General features: G+C 49.8%; 1 protein-coding gene across 5 annotated transcripts in view; it reads right to left on the reverse strand.

The window, feature by feature from the left end:
- The window catches only part of CHD2 (chromodomain helicase DNA binding protein 2), a 105,885-nt gene that overhangs the window by 42,758 nt on the left and 44,155 nt on the right, over positions 1-18,972 (reverse strand). For all 5 annotated transcript variants that reach the window (XM_084817429.1, XM_084817428.1, XM_084817430.1 and 2 more), the window contains 8 exons: positions 15,974-16,190; positions 13,620-13,709; positions 11,083-11,273; positions 9,169-9,357; positions 7,739-7,901; positions 5,603-5,755; positions 3,300-3,371; positions 295-444 (listed from right to left, as the gene is read on the reverse strand). In XM_084817429.1, the coding sequence (XP_084673555.1) occupies positions 295-444; positions 3,300-3,371; positions 5,603-5,755; positions 7,739-7,901; positions 9,169-9,357; positions 11,083-11,273; positions 13,620-13,709; positions 15,974-16,190 (1,225 nt within the window). The remainder of the gene's footprint in view (positions 1-294; positions 445-3,299; positions 3,372-5,602; positions 5,756-7,738; positions 7,902-9,168; positions 9,358-11,082; positions 11,274-13,619; positions 13,710-15,973; positions 16,191-18,972) is intronic.

The following is an 18,972-nucleotide window of genomic DNA, read 5'->3' on the forward strand; positions in this document are numbered from 1 at the left end:
GAATGGTTCTAACCGAACCCCGGAGCGGCTGCACCGCCCCACCGACATCACACCTGCCAGCCGCCAGTGACCACATGTGTGATCCCTACTGCTTCCCTCCTCCTTTGCTTCAGCCCCAACAATTTCTCACGGAACCAAGAGGCAACTGCCATCAGACTTAGAGTAAAAGAAGGCTAAAGCGACAAGGGAGGTCTCTGCAGGAGCTCTGGGGGCTCCACAGTCGCACAGCTGCTGCCACCCAGCTGCAGAAGCAACGCATGAGAGACCAGCAAATGCTCCTGCTGTTTTTCTGACCTGCTTCTTCTGCCCGATCCGGTGAGCACGAGCCTGGGCCTGCAAATCATTCTGAGGGTTCCAGTCCGAGTCGAAGATCACCACAGTGTCAGCAGAGGCCAAGTTAATCCCCAATCCGCCAGCTCGCGTCGACAGCAGGAAACAGAAGTCCTGAGCACATGACAAAAGGGTCACACGTTCAATGGACGTGCCAGCCTCGATCCAGCAAGGCAGTCAGTTAAGCAAGAATCAGACTTTATTACCTGTGTGGTCACCTGTAACTGCTCTTGAGATCAAGCTGCATATTCAGACATTGAAGAATAATAAGGCACCAGGATTTTTTACCTCCTGAATTATTCAAGAGTGATGTAGATGGGTGGGCATTGCTACTGGCTGAATTATTCACCCATATAAACAACACAGGTTGTATTCCAAAAGGTTGGGATTTTAGAATAATTATACCGATAGTTAAGACAGGTAACCAGCAGGACCGCAGTAAGTGCAGCCCAATCACTCTGACTGATATTCCAGCAAAGATTTATGCTAAACACCTCTTACAAAAACTAGAGGACTGGGCAGAAGAAAAGGCCATTTTTGCAGAAGAGCAGTCTGGTTTTAGGAAAGGATGATCTCCCCTGGATTAGCGCTCCTAGGTGCCAAGCCAGAGACCTCCTCAGTGGGAATAAAAAAAGGCCGGTCAATATATTACAACAGCCCAGTCTGCTGCAAGGTAAGGGGGCGGGGCGGGGGGGGTGTATGCTGAACCTGAAGGCACCAAGCAAGTTCATGGCAGAGGCAAGATTTGAAAGCTGGGACTTGCTGGTTCGTAGCTCGTTCCTTTCACCGCTCCACTAGCTACAAGCATCTGCAACAGAAGTTTTACCAACAACAGCTGCATCCGTTGCAGGGCTGGCCCTAGCATTAGGCAGAGCGAGGCAGCCGTCTCAGACAGCTGGATGCGGGGGTCAGGAAAAGTCAGCAGATCGTTGGTTCTTTCATGTATTGCAGCTGCATTTTTACTGCCGGGGAGGGAAGGTGTGAGAGGCGCTTGTAGGATTTTCTACCTCAGGCGCCAAAACGACTTGGCCTTCAGTACTATGGGTACTTTGAAATGGGGCAGAGAGGCATCTGCTGCTCTGCCTCAAGCCAGCCAAATCCCTTGGGCCAGCCCTGGCAAGATAAATCAATTACAGAAAAACTTAGGCTGCAGTCCCACGCACGTTTAGACAGGAAAAGGTCCTACACTCCCCAGCCAGCCGTGCTGCTTGGGGAATGATGGGGGCTGTATTTATTTATTTATTATTGAATTTATTAATCGCCCATCTGGCTGGTCACCCAGCCACTCTGGGCAATGACTGCTTTTCCCTGTAGTGCTTTTCCCTGGCTAAACATGCACAGGATTGCCCCTTTAATCGACTAAAAAGGTGCCCCTAGTTAAATGGGGAACAGGTTCATATAACGTAGTTATTTTTAATACAAGTAGTTATAAAAACGGCGACAGGCAAACACCACCTTAAAAAGAGGATTTCCCCTTTTTCTCTCTCACACACAGGAAGACTAAATGTCTCTCCTAAGACTAGGCCTGGCTTTGAAATTTGTCTGCTGGCCTACTCTCTCCAATGTGGAGTCAGCTGTATACTGCTTTTTACCGCAAGCCGCCTTGGAAAGGCTGTATCTTGAAAGACAGGGTATAAAGCGGGGGTGGGCAACTCGTGGCCCTCCAGATGTTTTGGCTGAAAACTCCCATCCGCCCAAGCCGGCACAGCCCACGGCAAAGGGTCACGGGAGTTGCAGGCCAAACGAAATGTAAGGCCGTAAGTTGCCCACCTGGTCTAAAGCATGCATGGGGGACCTCAGGTCCAGGGGAAAACCTGCCCCTTCTGTGGTCCTCATCAGGCCCCACCCCCTTTTCCTGGTCCCACCCCTTTCTCCCAACCACCAATCCTTGGGTAGCTTCCTGTCTTTTGTGCAGCTTCTCCCCATTCTAAAATGTTGGAACGTTAAGGACTGGATGCGCCCAATTTCGTCTGATCTCGGAAGTTAAGCAGGGTCAGCCCTGGTTAGTACTCGGATGGGAGACCGCCTGGGAATCAGGCTTCCTGCACGGAGCAGGGGGTTGGACTCGATGGTCTTGCAGGCCCCTTCCAACCCTGTGATTCTATGATTCTCCTACGGCTTTGTCACTGGCAGTAGGAATGTCACGCGACAACGCGCTGGGATTTTTTGTATTTCGGGGCCAATGCATTTGCTGCTTGCCTTCTCCCAATCCGAATTTGGCCCTTGGGCTGAAAGAGGGTCCCCACCCCAGTAAAAACAAAAAAGAGGAACAAAATAAATAAATGAAATAATTAATAAGGTGACGCCAGCTTAGACACAGCCTCCTGTCATGGAAACACAAACTGCTTTTTGCTTCAAAACATTTCTTTTTGATCACTATGCAAATTTAACTGATCCATTAACTGACTAAAACCCATACGATTAATTGACTGAGGCTGCAATCCGATGCACACTTACCTGGGAGTAAGTCCCACTGAACACAGTGGGACTTACCTCTGAGTAAACGTGCACAGGATTGTGCTGTACGGTGTATTTTATTGCTAATAATAAGGTAGCAGTCCTCTTGAGGCACCTGCTCCATCCACACCGCCCGTGTCTTTATTCTCTCTGCCTTCCCTCCTCGAATAATGGATACAGGCAGTCAACCCTGCTCAGTTGAGCCCGGAAAGAGATCAAGTGTCTTCAGCCAGGTCACGTGGCAAAACAGGGACCAAGCTTGGATAGATGGGGCACTTTTCACCCAGGCTCCCTATTGCAGGCCCCCAAACCTTGCAGACCCCAAGACAGTGGAGGCTGGTGGCTCCGAAGTCAGTGGGGCGGGAAATCCACTCCAGGTTTCAGTCAGAACTCTAACGGAGCTCTCCAAGGTGCCCAAAGATGCTTGCAAAGAGACCCTCTTCACCTGCCATCAAAGCCTTGCCCCACCACCCACTGCCCTCGTTTGGCCCCCTCAAATGCCACGACCGTACCTCGGAGCCTTCGGCATTGAAGTGATCCAGCGCCTGCTTTCGGATCTCGCCTTTGATTGAGCCGTCCAGGCGCTGCAGAGAACAAGTGCAGCTGGGTAAAAGGGCTCCTGCGGAACCACCCGCCCCCACAGCCTGCTGCTCCTCCAGAAAGTCAGCCCCCACCCCGGCCCCGCTACAGCTCCCTCCAGCTCGGAGCAAAGCGGCACTTTAAAAATAACAGGGATTAAAAATAGCCTTGTTGCCGCAGGGGATCGAGCTGGGCAGCATCAGCAGGCACCGGGTGACTCCGCAGCTCCCGTTACAGGCTCTGAGCCAGGAGAACGGGAGCTTATCAAAAAAGGGGGCAAGGCAGAGGTCACAGGGAAGGAGGGCAGCCGGGGGGCTGAGCACAGGGGTTCTGCACAGAAGGTTCCAGTCCAAGACCCAGCATCTCCAGTTAGGGTCTCTGATGGGAAGTTGGCCAGAGACCCAAGGGGGCCACTGCCAGTCAACAGAGAATACTGGGCAAGACGGACCAGCACCCGACTTGGGTTCACAGACCGTCACGCACACGGGACGCTGGGTCATCCTGCTGAAAACTGATCGGCCCTCCCTGTAAATATTATTTCCCATGCGACAAGCATGTCGGGGTAGGTGCCAAACGCCCAAGGGGTAGGACAAGAGAGTCCCAGGAGCTGCACCACGGGCCATCTAAAATTACAATTCCACACCCAGTAAGCCAACTTCCATGCCAAGAAAAAGCTGGATGCTGTGTAACTGATGCAAACAGAAGCCTATGTATTTATGCATGCCTTATTTTGCCATTTTATTTTGGGTTGCTAATCATGGGAAAGGCCAAAGAACCTTCTGGGGCATTCTAGTTCCACCTGACCTGCAACCAATGGTGGCAGTCTTATTCGGCCCCCACCCCACTTCTGGCTCTGGAGGTTTCAGCACTGCCCACACTCTTTCAAGCATGCTTTTGCAGCCATGAGGTCTAGAAACATGCTTATTTTAAAATGAATGCTCAGATTCTCAGGAAGCTGAACTCTGCACCACTTCCTCTGTATTCCTGCAAAACTTATGGCACAGAGAGCTCTCAGCACGCACAGCTCCACACACACACACACACACACACACACACACACAACACACACACACTGCTTTCCCACTGGCAGGTGAGACTGACTGGGTTCAGGCAACACTCAGTGGCTGAGTAGTTGAGTGTGGGTTGTCGTTCAACCGTGTGTTGTTGAAACTGCATTTGTTAACCATGAACAAGCCACAGTTCACAACCCAACAACAAACCATGGGTTGTTAGCATGACTGTGTTCAGACAACGCAATAACCCACGTTTCAACAACCCATGGTTCGACGACAACTCACACTCAACCTTTGAGTGTGGGTTATTGTGCTGTCCACTGTGTTCAAGAGCAGCCATAAAAGAACCTCCTGGAATTCTGTGCTCTACCTCTAGTGGGGACGGTTTGGGGTTGACCGTGCACATCAGGAAAGGAGGAGAGCAGGAGCTTGCCCTGGTAATACCGACATGGACAAAAGCCCTGTGCAGAGCTAAAACTACATAGTGAGGCAGCGGTGCACACACCAGCCCTGCCCCCAGCCCCTTCTAAAGACCTTCCTGTGTTGAACAGGAAGGTCTGTACATACACTATGTCATAGAGGTTTTACTCTGCTCAACTGGGAAACATCAGGGTTCCTGATTGTACCAAGGCTTCTAACTGCATTCAGCTGAGCATGACTAGAGACCCTACACAGGCGTTCTTGCCCAACCAGGAAGCTCTTTAGAAGAGCCTGAACACCTGGGGACATTATGGGCAGGGCTTCCATAGGCAAACAGGGCTATGGAGTCCAGGTACAATGGTACGTGCACCTCTTTACAAAAGGAGGGTACAAGCCTGCCTGCCTGCCTGCCTGCCTGCGCTCTCCCCTCACCGGAGCTCCCCTCGAAGGGTTGGCCTCTCACATAAACTTCGCCACTCAAAGCGGCCTCCTAATGGGTCGTAACCCCGTTCCCACCGCTTAACATTTGCAACTGCGTCGCATACCAGTCACCGGCACTTCTCCCCTTTGAGCTGTTCCTTTTCTTACGTTTCATAAGTTTCATGTACCGCTTATGCTAAAGCTTCGCTTTTTCCTCCAAGGAGCTCAAAGGGGTGCACACGTTTGCTAGACAGTCGCGCATCCAGGCCGTATCTAGGCCCAGACACCCCCCCAAACACCCACCCTGAGCTTCCATGGCTGAAAGCCCCGGAGCTGTGTCTGTTAGCCAAGTCAATGGCTCCGTCCAACTTGCCCATCCTCACCTGGAAAGGGTAGTGCCTGATGGCCAAATACTCTGCCAAAATGTCCAGCATCCTCACCATCTGGGAGAAGATGAGGACTCGGTTGCCCCGTTCACGCAGCCTGGTCAGTAGTTTGTCCAAGAGGATGAGCTTCCCGCTGCTCCTGATTAAAGACTGAAGGAGACACAATGGTCATTCCCACAGAACGCTTCTAACCCTGATGCAGCCTGGTGGCTAAGAGACTGAGCTGCAGGTCAGGAAGTCCTCAGTTTGAGTCTCACCCCTGCCATGACCTCGCTAGGCAAGCCACCCTCTGCCTCAGCCCCCTGTCCCAATCTGCAAAATGGGAAATAATGCCGACTGACATTACAGAGTTGTATGGGTCGCAACTAGATCATGGCTGGGTTCACGCAACACGCTAACCCATACTCAGTGGTCGAGCGTGGGTTGTTGTCTAACCGTGGGGTAGCATGTTGTCCCAACTCAGGACATGTTCCACAGGATGGCTTGTTAACCATGCAGTGTGGCTTGTTAACCACCCTGAACAGCCCAACAACAAACCCTGGGTTCTCAAGGTGGCTTGTTCGAGAAAAATAAGCCACACTGCATGGTTAACAGGCCACCCTGTAGAAAATGTCCTGGGTTCAGACAACATGCTAACCCACGGTTCAACAACAACCCACACTCAATCACAGAATGTAGGTTAGTGTGTTGTGTGAACCCAGCCAACGTGAAGCGCTTTGAACACTTGAAAGAGCTGTACAAATGTATCATCATCATCACCCACTTCTCTACTTCACACCAAGAAGAGTGACCACATGCCATGCTCTAATATCACAGCCAGCTACGTGGGGTTCATGAGCTCTGTGGCATCTCCAGTAAAACTAGTGCTGCCAACCAATTAAATAAGTTCCTAGTTGTTTAATCACTTGTTTTTTAACCAATGTATTGATTTGTGGGCCTTGATAAACGCAAGGAATTAAAACCAACCAAACCACCAACAGCCATAAAAGGTGGGTCCACAAATGGCATCCATATCTGAATAAACTGGCCACATGACCCCCCCCATTTATCCTGCCCATGCTAACACAACTGCCATGCTTGATCAGACCAAGCGTCCATTTAGTCCAGCATCCTATTTTCCACCACGGTTAGCCAGATGCCTTTGGGAAACTCACAAGCAGGACCAGGAGGCAACCTGGCTGTTTGCCCCCAGCATCTGATACTCGCAGATATATTGCCTCTGAACATGGGGGTTCCATTTAGAAATAGCCACTGGTTGGCCCCTCTTCCACAAAGTCATTAAGGGTGCAATCCTATCCATGTTTAGATAGAAAAATGTCCTTAAACTCCCAGCATGCCTCAGCCAGCCATGCTGGTTGGGGAATGCTGGGAATTATAGAATTTTTCCCTGTCTAAACATGCATAGGACTGCACCCTAAATGTTTCCTTTAAAGCCATCGAAATGAGTGATTATGCAGGGGTCCCCAACCTTTTTGGGTTGGTGGACACATTTGAAATTTTGAGAGAATCATGGGTGCGCTCACATAATGGCTGCCACGGGGGTTGAGGCTTGCCTATTCATAAAATGGCTGCTATGGGAGGCAAGGCCAGTCACACAACACTCACTTCTCAGAAGGCAAACTGGGGCGACTAAAAGAAAAGCAACTTGCCCAAGAACCTAAATACAAAGCAGAATTGGAATCTGAGCTTCAAAACACAAAACCACTCTTTTGAATCCAAATAAAGATGGTGCTGGAGGGAAGACCTTCGCTTTGCAGCATGCCAGGCTCTGGTCTCCCAGTTAAAAAATAAGTAATTTTTAACATCTTAAGATCAGGAGAGGCATGTAGCCTCACGGGTGCCCACAGGCATTCTAGAGTTATTGCTACATCTTGTGACAGCGAGTTCCACATACTGTAAAAAGCAGTTAAGTTTTCCCTTTTGCCAGTCCCTGGATCTACTGCCAACTATTAAGAACACTGGGCTTGAAATGGGCCACAGGAAGACTTTGAAACTCAAAGTCCTCGGCTCTGGAAATTTGGGCCCCCTCTTGGGCACATTCAACACGGCGCAACCTCAGAAGCAAGTTGCAACTGTTCAATCAATGCCTGGGCAAATGTCTCCTTCTCTCTGCTGCCTCCAGAAGCTACCCACCAACAGCAGCTCCTGGCTGTTCTCCCTCTCGTTCTCCTCGGGGGCCTTGATCAGATAACAGTGGTTGCAACACTTCTTCAGCTCCATCACTATGTTCAGGAAGCCGGACGTGCTACCACGGGTCCCCTTCGAAAGTGCTTTGTAGTTCCTTGTTAAAATCCACCTGCAGGGCGAGTGGAGAGGAAAACAAGATCCATTTAAATCCACAGTATTTCTTCAATAAGGCCAGCAGGATGCACTGGACAGTGCTGGAGAAAAGATAACCATGGGACAGAAACTGCAGCACGTTCGCAAAGGCGGAACACGGGGCAACGAAGGAGAACTCTGAAAGACAATTCTGGCTTTCTAACAGCCCTTGAGCAACGGAATCAAATTACTTTGGATTTCGAATAACCTGACCCGAGGATTCCACAGCGGACCAGTTTTTCCCAAGTCGATGGATTTTGCAGACCAGGTTTTTTTTTTTTACTTTCCAGAATTTTACCCAAATTTACTCATAGAAAAATATGTAAACAAAAAAAAATTTAAGCTGAAAAGCATGAAAATGCACATAGCGGGTTGCACATTTTGAGCAAGTGCGAATTTGCACGAAAACCCAATTACGTCAATTGGGAAATAACGGCACAAAAGGCACCTGGCAATCCATGAAACGCAGACCGAACAGATTTTACATAGTCCATACGTCCATAGTTGGAGGGCATCTAAACTCTGCTCTTCCAGTTTGCTATTTAAGCAGCCTAACATTGCACAAATTCATGCCCCTTGTGCAGTCTTCCTCAGACTTCTGACACCTGAGGGGCACTTTGTTTCTTAGACTCTTTCCTCACGGGTAGCAAAGTGACCTGTTATCAGGATCGTTGGGAGAAGGGGTGAAGGCTCTCCGCTCCCTCCCTCAGCAATCCTCATACAGCGAGTAAAGAGCGATCTTATCAGGATCTCTGGGATGTGTGTTTGTGCGCGCATGCACACACAGACATACGTGTGTGCGTGTTTGCTCCCTGCGCCAGAATCCCCCTTTGTCCTCGGGGCCAAAAAGGTTCTTCACCCCTGGCTTAGAGGGTGCAAAGAGTAAAGACGACCATCTTCGGAGGGCCTGTCCCCTGGACTGGAAGGGAGACTAGCTCAGGGCAGTAAATACGTGCAGAAGTGCAACAGGGAAGATCCTGATGGGGGGCGTGGAATGTTGCCACATCTTTGCACTGGGAGGGACTGAATGCTCCAAATGATATGCTGAGACAGGGAAGAATTCCCTGGCCTCCCATGGTTGAAGTCCAGGCCAGAGCAGGACTCGTGCAAGCGCTACAGTGGGCAGCCTCTCCTGAGGAGGGGCAATTCAGGCCCATAGATACCAGTACCGAATTCACGTCGTTCCCCAGGTACACTGACAAGCTCTCTTAGGTAATTACTGGCTACCCCTCTAGGGCACCTACTTGTAATACTGCTTCTGTAGAGCAGACATCTCCACCCGGAGGATCTGTTCCACTTTGGCCGGGAGCGACTTTTCCACGTCCTTCTTCACCCTGCGCAGGAGGAAGGGCTCCAGGACTTTGTGGAGGCTCTGGTACCCGTTCTCTCGCCCTTTCCCATGGTCGTCTTCAAAATCTTCCCAGGACTCAAACCTGATGGTTGGGAACAGGGCACAGATGAAGCGGTCGGGTGAGCTGACAGCACTCTGAACCTCCCCTTCCTCCCAAAATATCAAAATACAGAACTAGCATTTTGCAGATTCAGAAAAGCATTATTTTCTGTAGCTTACTCTTGGCAAGAATGAAGGGTGGTTACAGGGTGGACAAGGAAGACGTATCCACACTGCAGGGTGGGCAGATACTGGGAGGCATCAGGAGAAAGGCAGAGAGCTGGTTACAAGAAAGACCTTAGCTGTATTTCCTCTGTGGCTGTTCATTTTCTCTCTCCCTTTCCCTCACACACACACACACACAATGCCAATGTAGCCTCATAATCTGTGCCAGGAAGAACTGAATTCCACAACCCTTTATGTACATTTGCAGCTACTTACTTGATTCTCTATTCTTTTAGTCTTCTGCTCATCATTAGGAGAGGCCAGGAGCTCTATGCAGAAAACCAAAGGCCCTCGTCTAAAGGCTGCTCGGTCCTCCACCCATGCCCACTCCCAAAATATCAGGCTTTGGAAATTTCATCTGGCATTGTCCATGCACTTTCAAACCTGTCCTTGCAGCCTTAAGTTCAAAAATCCATACACACACACACACACACACAAACTTATGAAATTTCAACAATGCAAAACAAAAGAAATGTAGCTACGTTCATTGAAATTGATATATTCAAATATAGATTGATAGATAGATAGATATGAAAGGGAAGAAATGCTCAAGATACTGCGCTGAATACCCCAATATCCCTGATTTCTATGAATCCAACCTGCGAATTCTGCAGCAGACAGGCTATTTCTGAGTTGCATGAATTCCACAGACCATTTTTTACCGGGGGGGGGGAGGGTCGCGCTAATGCACATTAGTGCATTAGCTCAATTGTGCATTTGCAAACAAACAAAATTCTCCTACGAAAAAAAACGATTCTGTCAATGAGTGGATGATGGAACAAAAGATGCCTGACAATCTGTGAAACAGAGACGGAAGGGATTTAATTAAATCTCTACTTGGCACTCTCTTGCAATGCACGCTACCCAGCTTCTTCCTAATGTTCATACTCCTACCACTCTAAAACCTTTTGTGTTTCATCTCACCAGTCCAGCATTTGTTCTATGGCAGGGGTGGGTAACTTTGGCCCTCCAGATGTTTTGGCCTACAACTCTCATGATCCCTCGCCATTGGTTATGCTGGCTAGGGATGACGGGAGTTGAAGGCCAAAACATCCACAGGGCCACAAGTAGGAATGCTGGAGAAATTCGAGACGAACTAAAATGAGCTCGGATTTCCAAGAATCCAACCTGCAGAATCCACTGTGGAATGATCTCCTCAGGCTGCATTGAGTCCATGGACTTGCGGGTCTTTTTTTTTTTTTACTTTCCCGAAATTTACATATAATTTATTTGGAGGAAAATACGCAAATTTCTGCTGAGGTAACATGGAACGGAATGGGGGACAATACGTGAAAATGTTACATGCTAAGGCAAATTATGTACAGTGTTGCGAAACCTCTCGCGTAATTATCTGTGTATTTTTCCCCACGACGGAAAAAAATATTTGCATCTGTCTGTGAACCGACAACGGAACAAAAGGCACCCAACAATCCATGAAACAGAGACAGGGCGGCCTTTATGCAGCGCGTACATCCCTAGCCGCAAGTTGCCCACCCATGTTCCATGGCCACGTGCTAGTTTCTGTACACGTAAGGAGGCTTACTTCTCCGGCATGATAAAATGCAGCAGGGACCAGAGCTCTTTGAGGGAGTTCTGAAGGGGCGTCCCAGTGATGAGCAGCCGGTGGTTGGACTTGAAGTCGATCAACGTCTTGTACAGCAAGGAGTCGTCATTCTTCAAGCGATGTGCTTCATCCACGCCCAGGAAGGCCCAGTTAATGCTCCCCAGAACAGCCTAGAGCAAAAACAACAAAAACACACCACTCAGCGATGCCAAGCTGCAGAGGTGTTCCGACTTTCTAGCTCCAGGAAACTCTTTCGGTATCTTCCACAGAAGCTGTGCACACGTTGCAAAACCTCACTGTGCTGCGAAGGATTCTGGGAAATGTTCTAGGATGCAGTCAGCTCATCGCAGTGGTTCTCCAGCATGTCAGGCAGCTGTCTTCCACGGGCTCACCGGTCCTTTTTTAACTGGAAATGTCCAGGATTGGACCTGGGACTTTCTGCATGCAAACCATGCATGCTCTACCCAGTGAAGGCTGGTGGCTCCGGTGTCAGTGAGGTGGTGAATCCATTCTGGGTTTCACTCAGAACTCTAAGAGAGCTATCCAAGGTGTGCCTTGGATAGCTCCTTTAGAGTTCTGACTGGTTCTGACTGAAACCCGGAGTGGATTCACTGCCCCATTGATATCAGAGCCACCAGCCTCCACTGGCACTATCACTGCGATATGGTCCCTTTCCAAGGCAGCTCTTCCACGATTACTAATCCTCTCACTGGACAAGACCTGATAAGCTTCCACAGAACCCCCAGCGTTCTCCAGGGCACTGCCTGAAAACCACTGCCGCACGAGGCCAGAAGTGCAATCATAGCGACCAATTTCCCCCAAACAGCAGCAGCTCACACGCATGTTAAACTTCAGCAACAAAATACTTTGCTTCCATATCTGACTGGTCACTTCAGTGCCAGATTAAACGTAATGCTCTTGCTCTCTGCTTTACCCCCACGCCTAGAAGAAACGCTGTGGCTCTCCCAAAGTGCTTTGCGTTGAATAAAGGGCGCAAGCTGCCTTTCACAAGGGTACTTTGCTCCCAAATACTTCTGCCCAGGAGGACAGAAGGAGCTGCACAGAAAAGGAAATTAGGACAATCATGACGGAGTGAACGGGAAGACCTGGATTAAAATCTTTCACTTGGGCCAGTAATTCTCTCTCAGCCTCATGCACTATGTAGGATAGTTGAGGGAACAAAACAGAACTCAACATATATCAGGCATGGGGAACCTCAGACCCAGGGGCCAAATCAACCCTCTTGGGGTCCCATTCTGGCACTCAGGGGTTCTCCAGATGACCCCACCCTTTTCTCCTGGCCCCACCCCCTTTCCCCCAGCCACCAGTCGTTGGTGGTCTCCTGGCTTTTGCATCATTTTTCCTAGAGCTGTGCGTAAATGGCCTCTTGAAATTCTCCAGCTTACTCGTGGGCAGAGAAATATGGGAGACAATTTCACTGAATTTCTCCACGGCGAGGAGAAATTCTCAACCGTTTCTCCCAGGCAGGGTTCCCCATTGGCAGGGCTTGCAGCACAGCTGCTTTCTTTTCTAGTAAGGGGCTTGGGGGGGGGGTTGTGCTGCAACAGCATCAACTGTCTCAGCAGGCTGGCCCGCAGTTTGCATCCACCACAATGCAGTTGTGGGTAGGGTTGTATCCAGCTGCAGGGATGAGGTGGAGTTACTGCTCTGCCAAAATCTGTCCTCCAATTTCCTGAAAGATTTCTCCCCTCATGAAAGGGGCTCCCACTGTTCTGCCTCATTCAGGATGCTTTATAATTTATTGCCATGGTGTTTCTGAGCTTACCCAATCACAGCTACCCTCCCAGGCTGCCTGCACATCCTGATCTGAAAAAGCCCTATGGGATGGTGCCTTAAACTGGGCTTCAACTGTAGAGAGCTGAGGAAGCTACAGGCGGCCAGAGAGATGACTGTACCATGAACAACAAGACCCCTGTGCTCACTCCTCAGCCACCTTCCAAATAAGGTAGGCCCAAGAAACTCAAAACCAACCCAGGAGAATTTCTGCGAAATTTCTTCGCCATTGAATTTCTTTTCGAAAGCAATTTCTCTTCTATCAAACTGAATGAGAATGGTGGAAAAAATGTGGGAGAAATTTTCAGCACAGCAGTAGTTTTTCCCCCATTCCAAAAGGCTGAAATGCCTCTCCTAAGGCTCCATGACTGGAAGTTAAGAGCTTTAAGCTAAAATATGCTGGTATTGCGGGCACAAGTAAGTCTGTACCTAGATGGTTGAAGGGAATAGGCAAACTAGGCCCTGATAATTCAACAGCCTGCTACGCCTGCCTCTGTGAGCCTTCAAGGACAGGGGGTTATCTCTCCACCAGTTGATTCCAGCAGCGGACCTCCAGTGTGAAGACACCCCGTTTCTAAGCCGAAGATGTAACACCAGGCTCTGGCATTTTGTGCGCAGGGACAGGCAGGGAATGGTATGACAGGTTCTCCTCATCAACGGTAACTGAAGGCGTGCCCATTCCAATTGAGAAAGGACCACGGCTGCCCCAGCCCACCACACACCTTGTCTTTCAAGAGAATCTCATACGTGGTGATGAGCACATTGAACTTCAGTCGTTTGGTCTGCGCATGGATCCACTCATACTCCCGGATCTGAGGAAGAGACAGAAATCCACACCTCAGATTTCCCCCAACTGCGCACAAGGGATGCAAGAATTAATTTCTGTCGTTCACCTCCTCTCAGCAAACAGCGCCCCGACAAGCCACCCTCTGAGGCAACCTTCCCCATGCTGGCTGAGGATGATGGGAGTTGTATTCCAATACATCAGGATGGCATCAGGTTGAGGAAAGCGGGTCTACATGAACTGATATACCATTTGGCACTGTCATAGGCTATAAGCCGCCTGGGCAGGAACGCGGCCTGTGAGGTTTTTAAAAAAATAAAGCGCCTTCTGTCTGTTCCATTTCAAACATTGGGCTGGATCCAAATTTAAGCTGAATCAACGGCACTGGCGGAAGCGGACTTCCCTGCCCCCTCATTCCCACGGTGGCCCTGCTGAATATGCTACACAGAGAATCGGGGGACCCTGCTGAATGGGGTGAGCTGTAGTGTGGGGGAGAGGAAGGATCCCCCCAAATCTGGCGGAAGTCCTTTCCTCTCACAGGAGGCAGATCCTGGATCCAACCCATTTTTTTAAATTAGATCGATGCTGTTGCTCAAGTGGTTGAGTCAAGAGGGCTGCCGGTGGGGGGGGGGGGGGAGTGCAGGGTGCAGTGGTCCTGCTCCTGGGTTCCTAGCCCTCCCCACAGAATTATTTTCCTCCCTTTTGCACATAAATTAAGAATTCAGAATATGCGATCGAGCTTCTTAGCTTTCTTTTAAAAAAAAAGTGGGGGGAGCTATGTAAAGTTTCTAGTCCTCAGGGGTGATTCTATTGGGATGGGGCTTTTGGACAACTTGATGTAGGAGGAACTCTATTGGGTGGGAGGGAATGGAGGTGCAGCCAGTGAATGACGGAAAGGAGTGGGTAAGTGAATGGCCCCAAAGTGCCTTGCACCCCCAGAGTGGACTCTGGGGCTTGCTTTCTGTTGGTCCAAGGCCAGCAGGAGATAACATGTGCAGACTCTGGCTGGCTGCATCCACAGTCAAGGGAGAGCTCAGAGGAGAGCGCTGGCTCTCAGCTTATGATCCCCTTAATGGGCCTGGGCACTAGCAACAGCCTGACCGTGCCAACCTGTGGCACCAGCCAGCACTAACAGGCTTAAACAGGATGTGGGATGCGCCTTGCAAAATCTCAGAAGCCACATAGGAAGCTGCCTTGTACAGAACCAGAGCACTGGCCCATCTAGCTCAGTAATGTCAGCCTGAAGAGTCAGAGATCTTCCCCGGCTCTACCTGGAGATGCCAGTTATTGTCCCTGGGATCTTCTGTCTGCAAAGCATGTGCTCTACCCACTCAGCTTTGACCCCTAAAGCAGGGGTGGGCATGTGTGGGAGGTGCAGGAAGTGCAGAAGCCATTCCTCCCCCCCTGCCTCCCCCCTCCAATAGAAAATAGATTTTTTAAAATATTGCAAGATCGACATCAAAATTTGGCCGCAAGCCACTCCACAGCACTCGGTAGCACTAAATGCAGCGGCTACAGAGTGCTGAAATGGACCATTTAGCTTGCAAACAAGCTAAATTTCTCTATTTTAGCACTACGTAGCTGCTACAGAGCTCCATTTTGTGGGGGGGGAACCATTAAAAACAGCTGGGGCACAGCTGGGGCCATAGTGCACACCCTTGATAATTATTAAATCTGAGTAAGGTTTGTAGTGGGGCTTCAATGCTCCACTTACCATCGTCCCCCCTCCAATGACAGGGAGAAAAGAGAAATAATGCAAAACCAGCATGAATGGGTTTTGCATGAGAAAGGATTCAAAACTCCAGTTAGCATTGCCATGCTGTAAGAGCCAAATGACATCGGTACGTCATATACAATCAGTGCAAATGAAAATCATTATCCAATCACTGATCTCAACCTCTCTCTTACATAGGTGTTACATATTCTCAGCAATGGCTCCTTAACTATGGCTCCTTATCTCCCCTTCCCCAAGACAGAAGTCCCCCCCTCCACCTTCTCTTTTCAACGGCTCCTTAAGACCTTTCTCTTTCAGCCTGCCTTTGGCTAAAGCAGCCTTCTGGTTTTGGGGCCGAGTTTAATATTTTCATCCGGCCAGCTTTTGAATTCGCTTTGCTTTCTTAATTTTTGCGAAGTTTAAATACAGTCCAATGCAATGACTGCCCCAATCCTTCAGGAACGCAGCACTCTGGACCGCATGCCATACATCCTGGGGCCTGGCCGTACAACCCACCCAAAGTGGCTGCCATTTTGCATGGTTCTGTTACCCCGCTTCCTTGGCTCTAGCTTACGCACAGCGTTTCTGCTCATCTGATCTCCTATGTAAACTACTACGTTTATCTCCGGTGCCCAGATCTCGAATTCCCTCTGCCACGAGGTCAGCGTCGACAAGGGCACCACTATCAGGAAGGGGCCGTACAGCTGATGTTGATGGAAGAGGTAGGAGAGGAAGGAGATGGTCTGTATGGTCTTCCCCAAACCCATCTCATCAGCGAGGATGACGCTGTTGTTCCTGAAAAGGCAAGAGGAGCAGATGGCAACATCAGCAGCCAGCCCTGCGTTTACAAATTTGCATGCAGTAAACCCCACCCTACCCTGAAAGCTAGGGGGCATGGAGGTGGTCTATACACAGGCAGGAAAGCTGGAGGTAAAAGATTTTAAGCCAGTTCAAATAACCTGAGCCCGTACCTTCCAGTTTTTCAGGGGAAGGGAAAGGAAGGGGGGATGGATTTTAGTAAGGGGGAGCGCAAGAATCTTGCTGAAGCTGAAAGGTCCTTTCTCAGCTAGGTTAAAGACTAAAGGCACAATCCAATCAATTGCGCCCTCGCTAGCCCCCAAACTCAGAGTCTTCTGAGATTCCTATCCCCTGCCAGGCTTAAGCCAGCAGGGTGGGAGGAGCAGCAGAGGCGATCTATGTCTCCCAGTCCTCCATCTGTGGCAATTTTTCAGCCTGTCTAGCAAGGGCACTTCAGAGGGGGAGGGAAGGAGGCTGTAGGAGGCTCAGAAGAGATTGTATCCTGACCTCTCTGGTCTCCTCCCCTCCCCCCGAAACGCCGCCTGGCCTCCTCCTCCTCCAGGGTCGCTTTTCCAACCCCAGAGGGCAGCCAGCACAGTTCTTTCCAAGCCAGCTGCGAAGGGGCAGGGGTGAGAGAGTGGATCTCAAACTCCCCCTTCCAAGGCCGGCACACCGTCTCTGACCTCGGAAGGGTTTTTCCAGGCACACCTCTGGTCACTCCCAGGAACCATCAGATTGCTCTCTAAACTGCAAAAAAGGCAGTGTGCTTTAAGAGTATTTCTATTCTTGTGGCTAGAATCATAGATCATAGAATCATAGGGTTGGAAGGGGCCTACAAGACCATAGAGTCCAACCCCCTGCTCAAGGCAGGAAGCCTGATTCCCAGGCGGTCTCCCATCCAAGGACTAACCAGGGCTGACCTTGCTTAGCTTCCAAGATCTCGCCATAGTCTCAGCGTGCAGGGCTTCAGTGCTTACCTTAATAAGCTACTTTTATACCTAATAATAATAGAAACTAGGGGTCCTTCTCATGAGCCCCTGCCGAGAGAAGTGAAGCGGGTAGCAACCAGGAAGAGGGCCTTTCCTGCTGTGGCACCCTGGCTGCGGAATGAGCTCACTACAGAGGTTCGCCTGGCGCCTATGTTGTATTCCTTCCGGTGCTAGGTGAAGACCTTTTTATTTTCCCAGGCATGAGAACATGAGCCCTGCTGGATCAGACCAAGGGTCCATCTAGTCCAGTAGACTGTTCACTCAGTGGCCAACCAGCTGTCGACCACGAACCCACAAGCAGAGCTTGAGCGCAACAGCACCCTCCCGCCCATGTTCCCCAGCAACTGGTGTACATAGGCCCACTGCCTCTGGTACTGAAGGGAGCACAAAGCCATCAGGACTAGTAGCCTCTGATAGCCTTCTCCTCCAGGAATTTGTCCAACCCCCTTTTAAAGCCATCCGAATTGGTGGCCATCACTATATCCTGCGGCAGTGAATTCTGTAGTTTAACTGTGCGCTATATGAAGAAGCGTTTCCTTGTATCTGTCCTAAATCTCCCACCAATCAGCTTCAAGGGATGACCCCGGGTTCTAATATTTTGAGAGAGGCAGAAAAACATCTCCTCATCCACTTTCTCCACACCATGCTCCAGCCCCTTGATCATTTTAGTTGCCCTTTTCTGCATTTTGTCCCTTTTCTTTTTTTTAGGTGTAGTGACCAGAACTGTACACAGTATTCCAAGCATGGCCACACCATAGATTTGTATAGGGGCAGTGTGATATTGGCAGTTTTATTCTCTCTTCCTTTTCTAATTACGCCTAACATGGAGTTTGCCTTTGTTACAGCAGCCTCACACTGGGTTGACATCTTCATTGAGCTGTCCACCACAACCCCAAGATCTCTTTCCTAGTCAGTCACTGCTAGCTCAGATCCCATCAGACTATACTTGAAGTTGGGATTTTTTTGCCCCAACATGCATCACTTTACACTTGCTTACATTGAATCGCATTTTCCATTTAGATGCCCATTCTCCCAGTTTGGAGAGATCTGTCAGGGTGGAAACTGAGCCCATAGAGCCCCAGAGCAGTTCTGATTCTGAGGAGGATCAGCAATCCGTGGGAGAGGAGCCAGCTCATCCCTCACAGGCACAGCAGCTGGCAGAGATTCCTCCTGCCGGCATTCCTGAGTTAGATAGTGATCCTAGCAGTGAGCAAGTGCGGGAGGGGGGCTTGCTAGACGCTCGACGCAGACGCAGAGAGCGACGAGCGATGGAGGGCGCAGAAAGGAGGCTTAGCGCCAATTTGGTGCGCAAGCAACGGCCGCCTCCCGTGGACCCAAGGGAGAGAGGGAGGATCTCTCCCTAGCCCATAAGTTCTGGGTCTTCAAGTGACTCTCTTTCAAACGGGGATCAACTGCCTATTCAAAGCTTAGGCCACTCCGCTGTTCCTTGCTTTAGTCGCTGGTGATTAGCATCTGAAAGAGTCATTAAGTTGTAAAAGGATTAAAGCTTTGAAAAGAATCCTTTCATCTGTGTCTTGAGTTGGCTATTGGAGTCTACTGAAAGAGGCCGCCAGAGAGCTCCTGACAAGATCCTTTTGAAGCTCTTCACAATCCCTTTTTGCTTTAACCACCCTAAATAATTTGGTGTCATTGGCAAACTTGGCCACTTCACTGCTCACTCCTAATTCCAGATCACTGATGAACAGGCTGAAAAGCACTGGTCCCAATACAGATTCCTGTGGGACACCACTATTTACTTCCCTCCATTGGGAGAATTTACCATTTATTCC

The sequence above is a fragment of the Heloderma suspectum genome, chromosome 11 (assembly GCF_057233095.1).
Source record: "Heloderma suspectum isolate Gila_16-S chromosome 11, 16-S_ref, whole genome shotgun sequence".
Taxonomy (NCBI): domain Eukaryota; kingdom Metazoa; phylum Chordata; class Lepidosauria; order Squamata; family Helodermatidae; genus Heloderma; species Heloderma suspectum.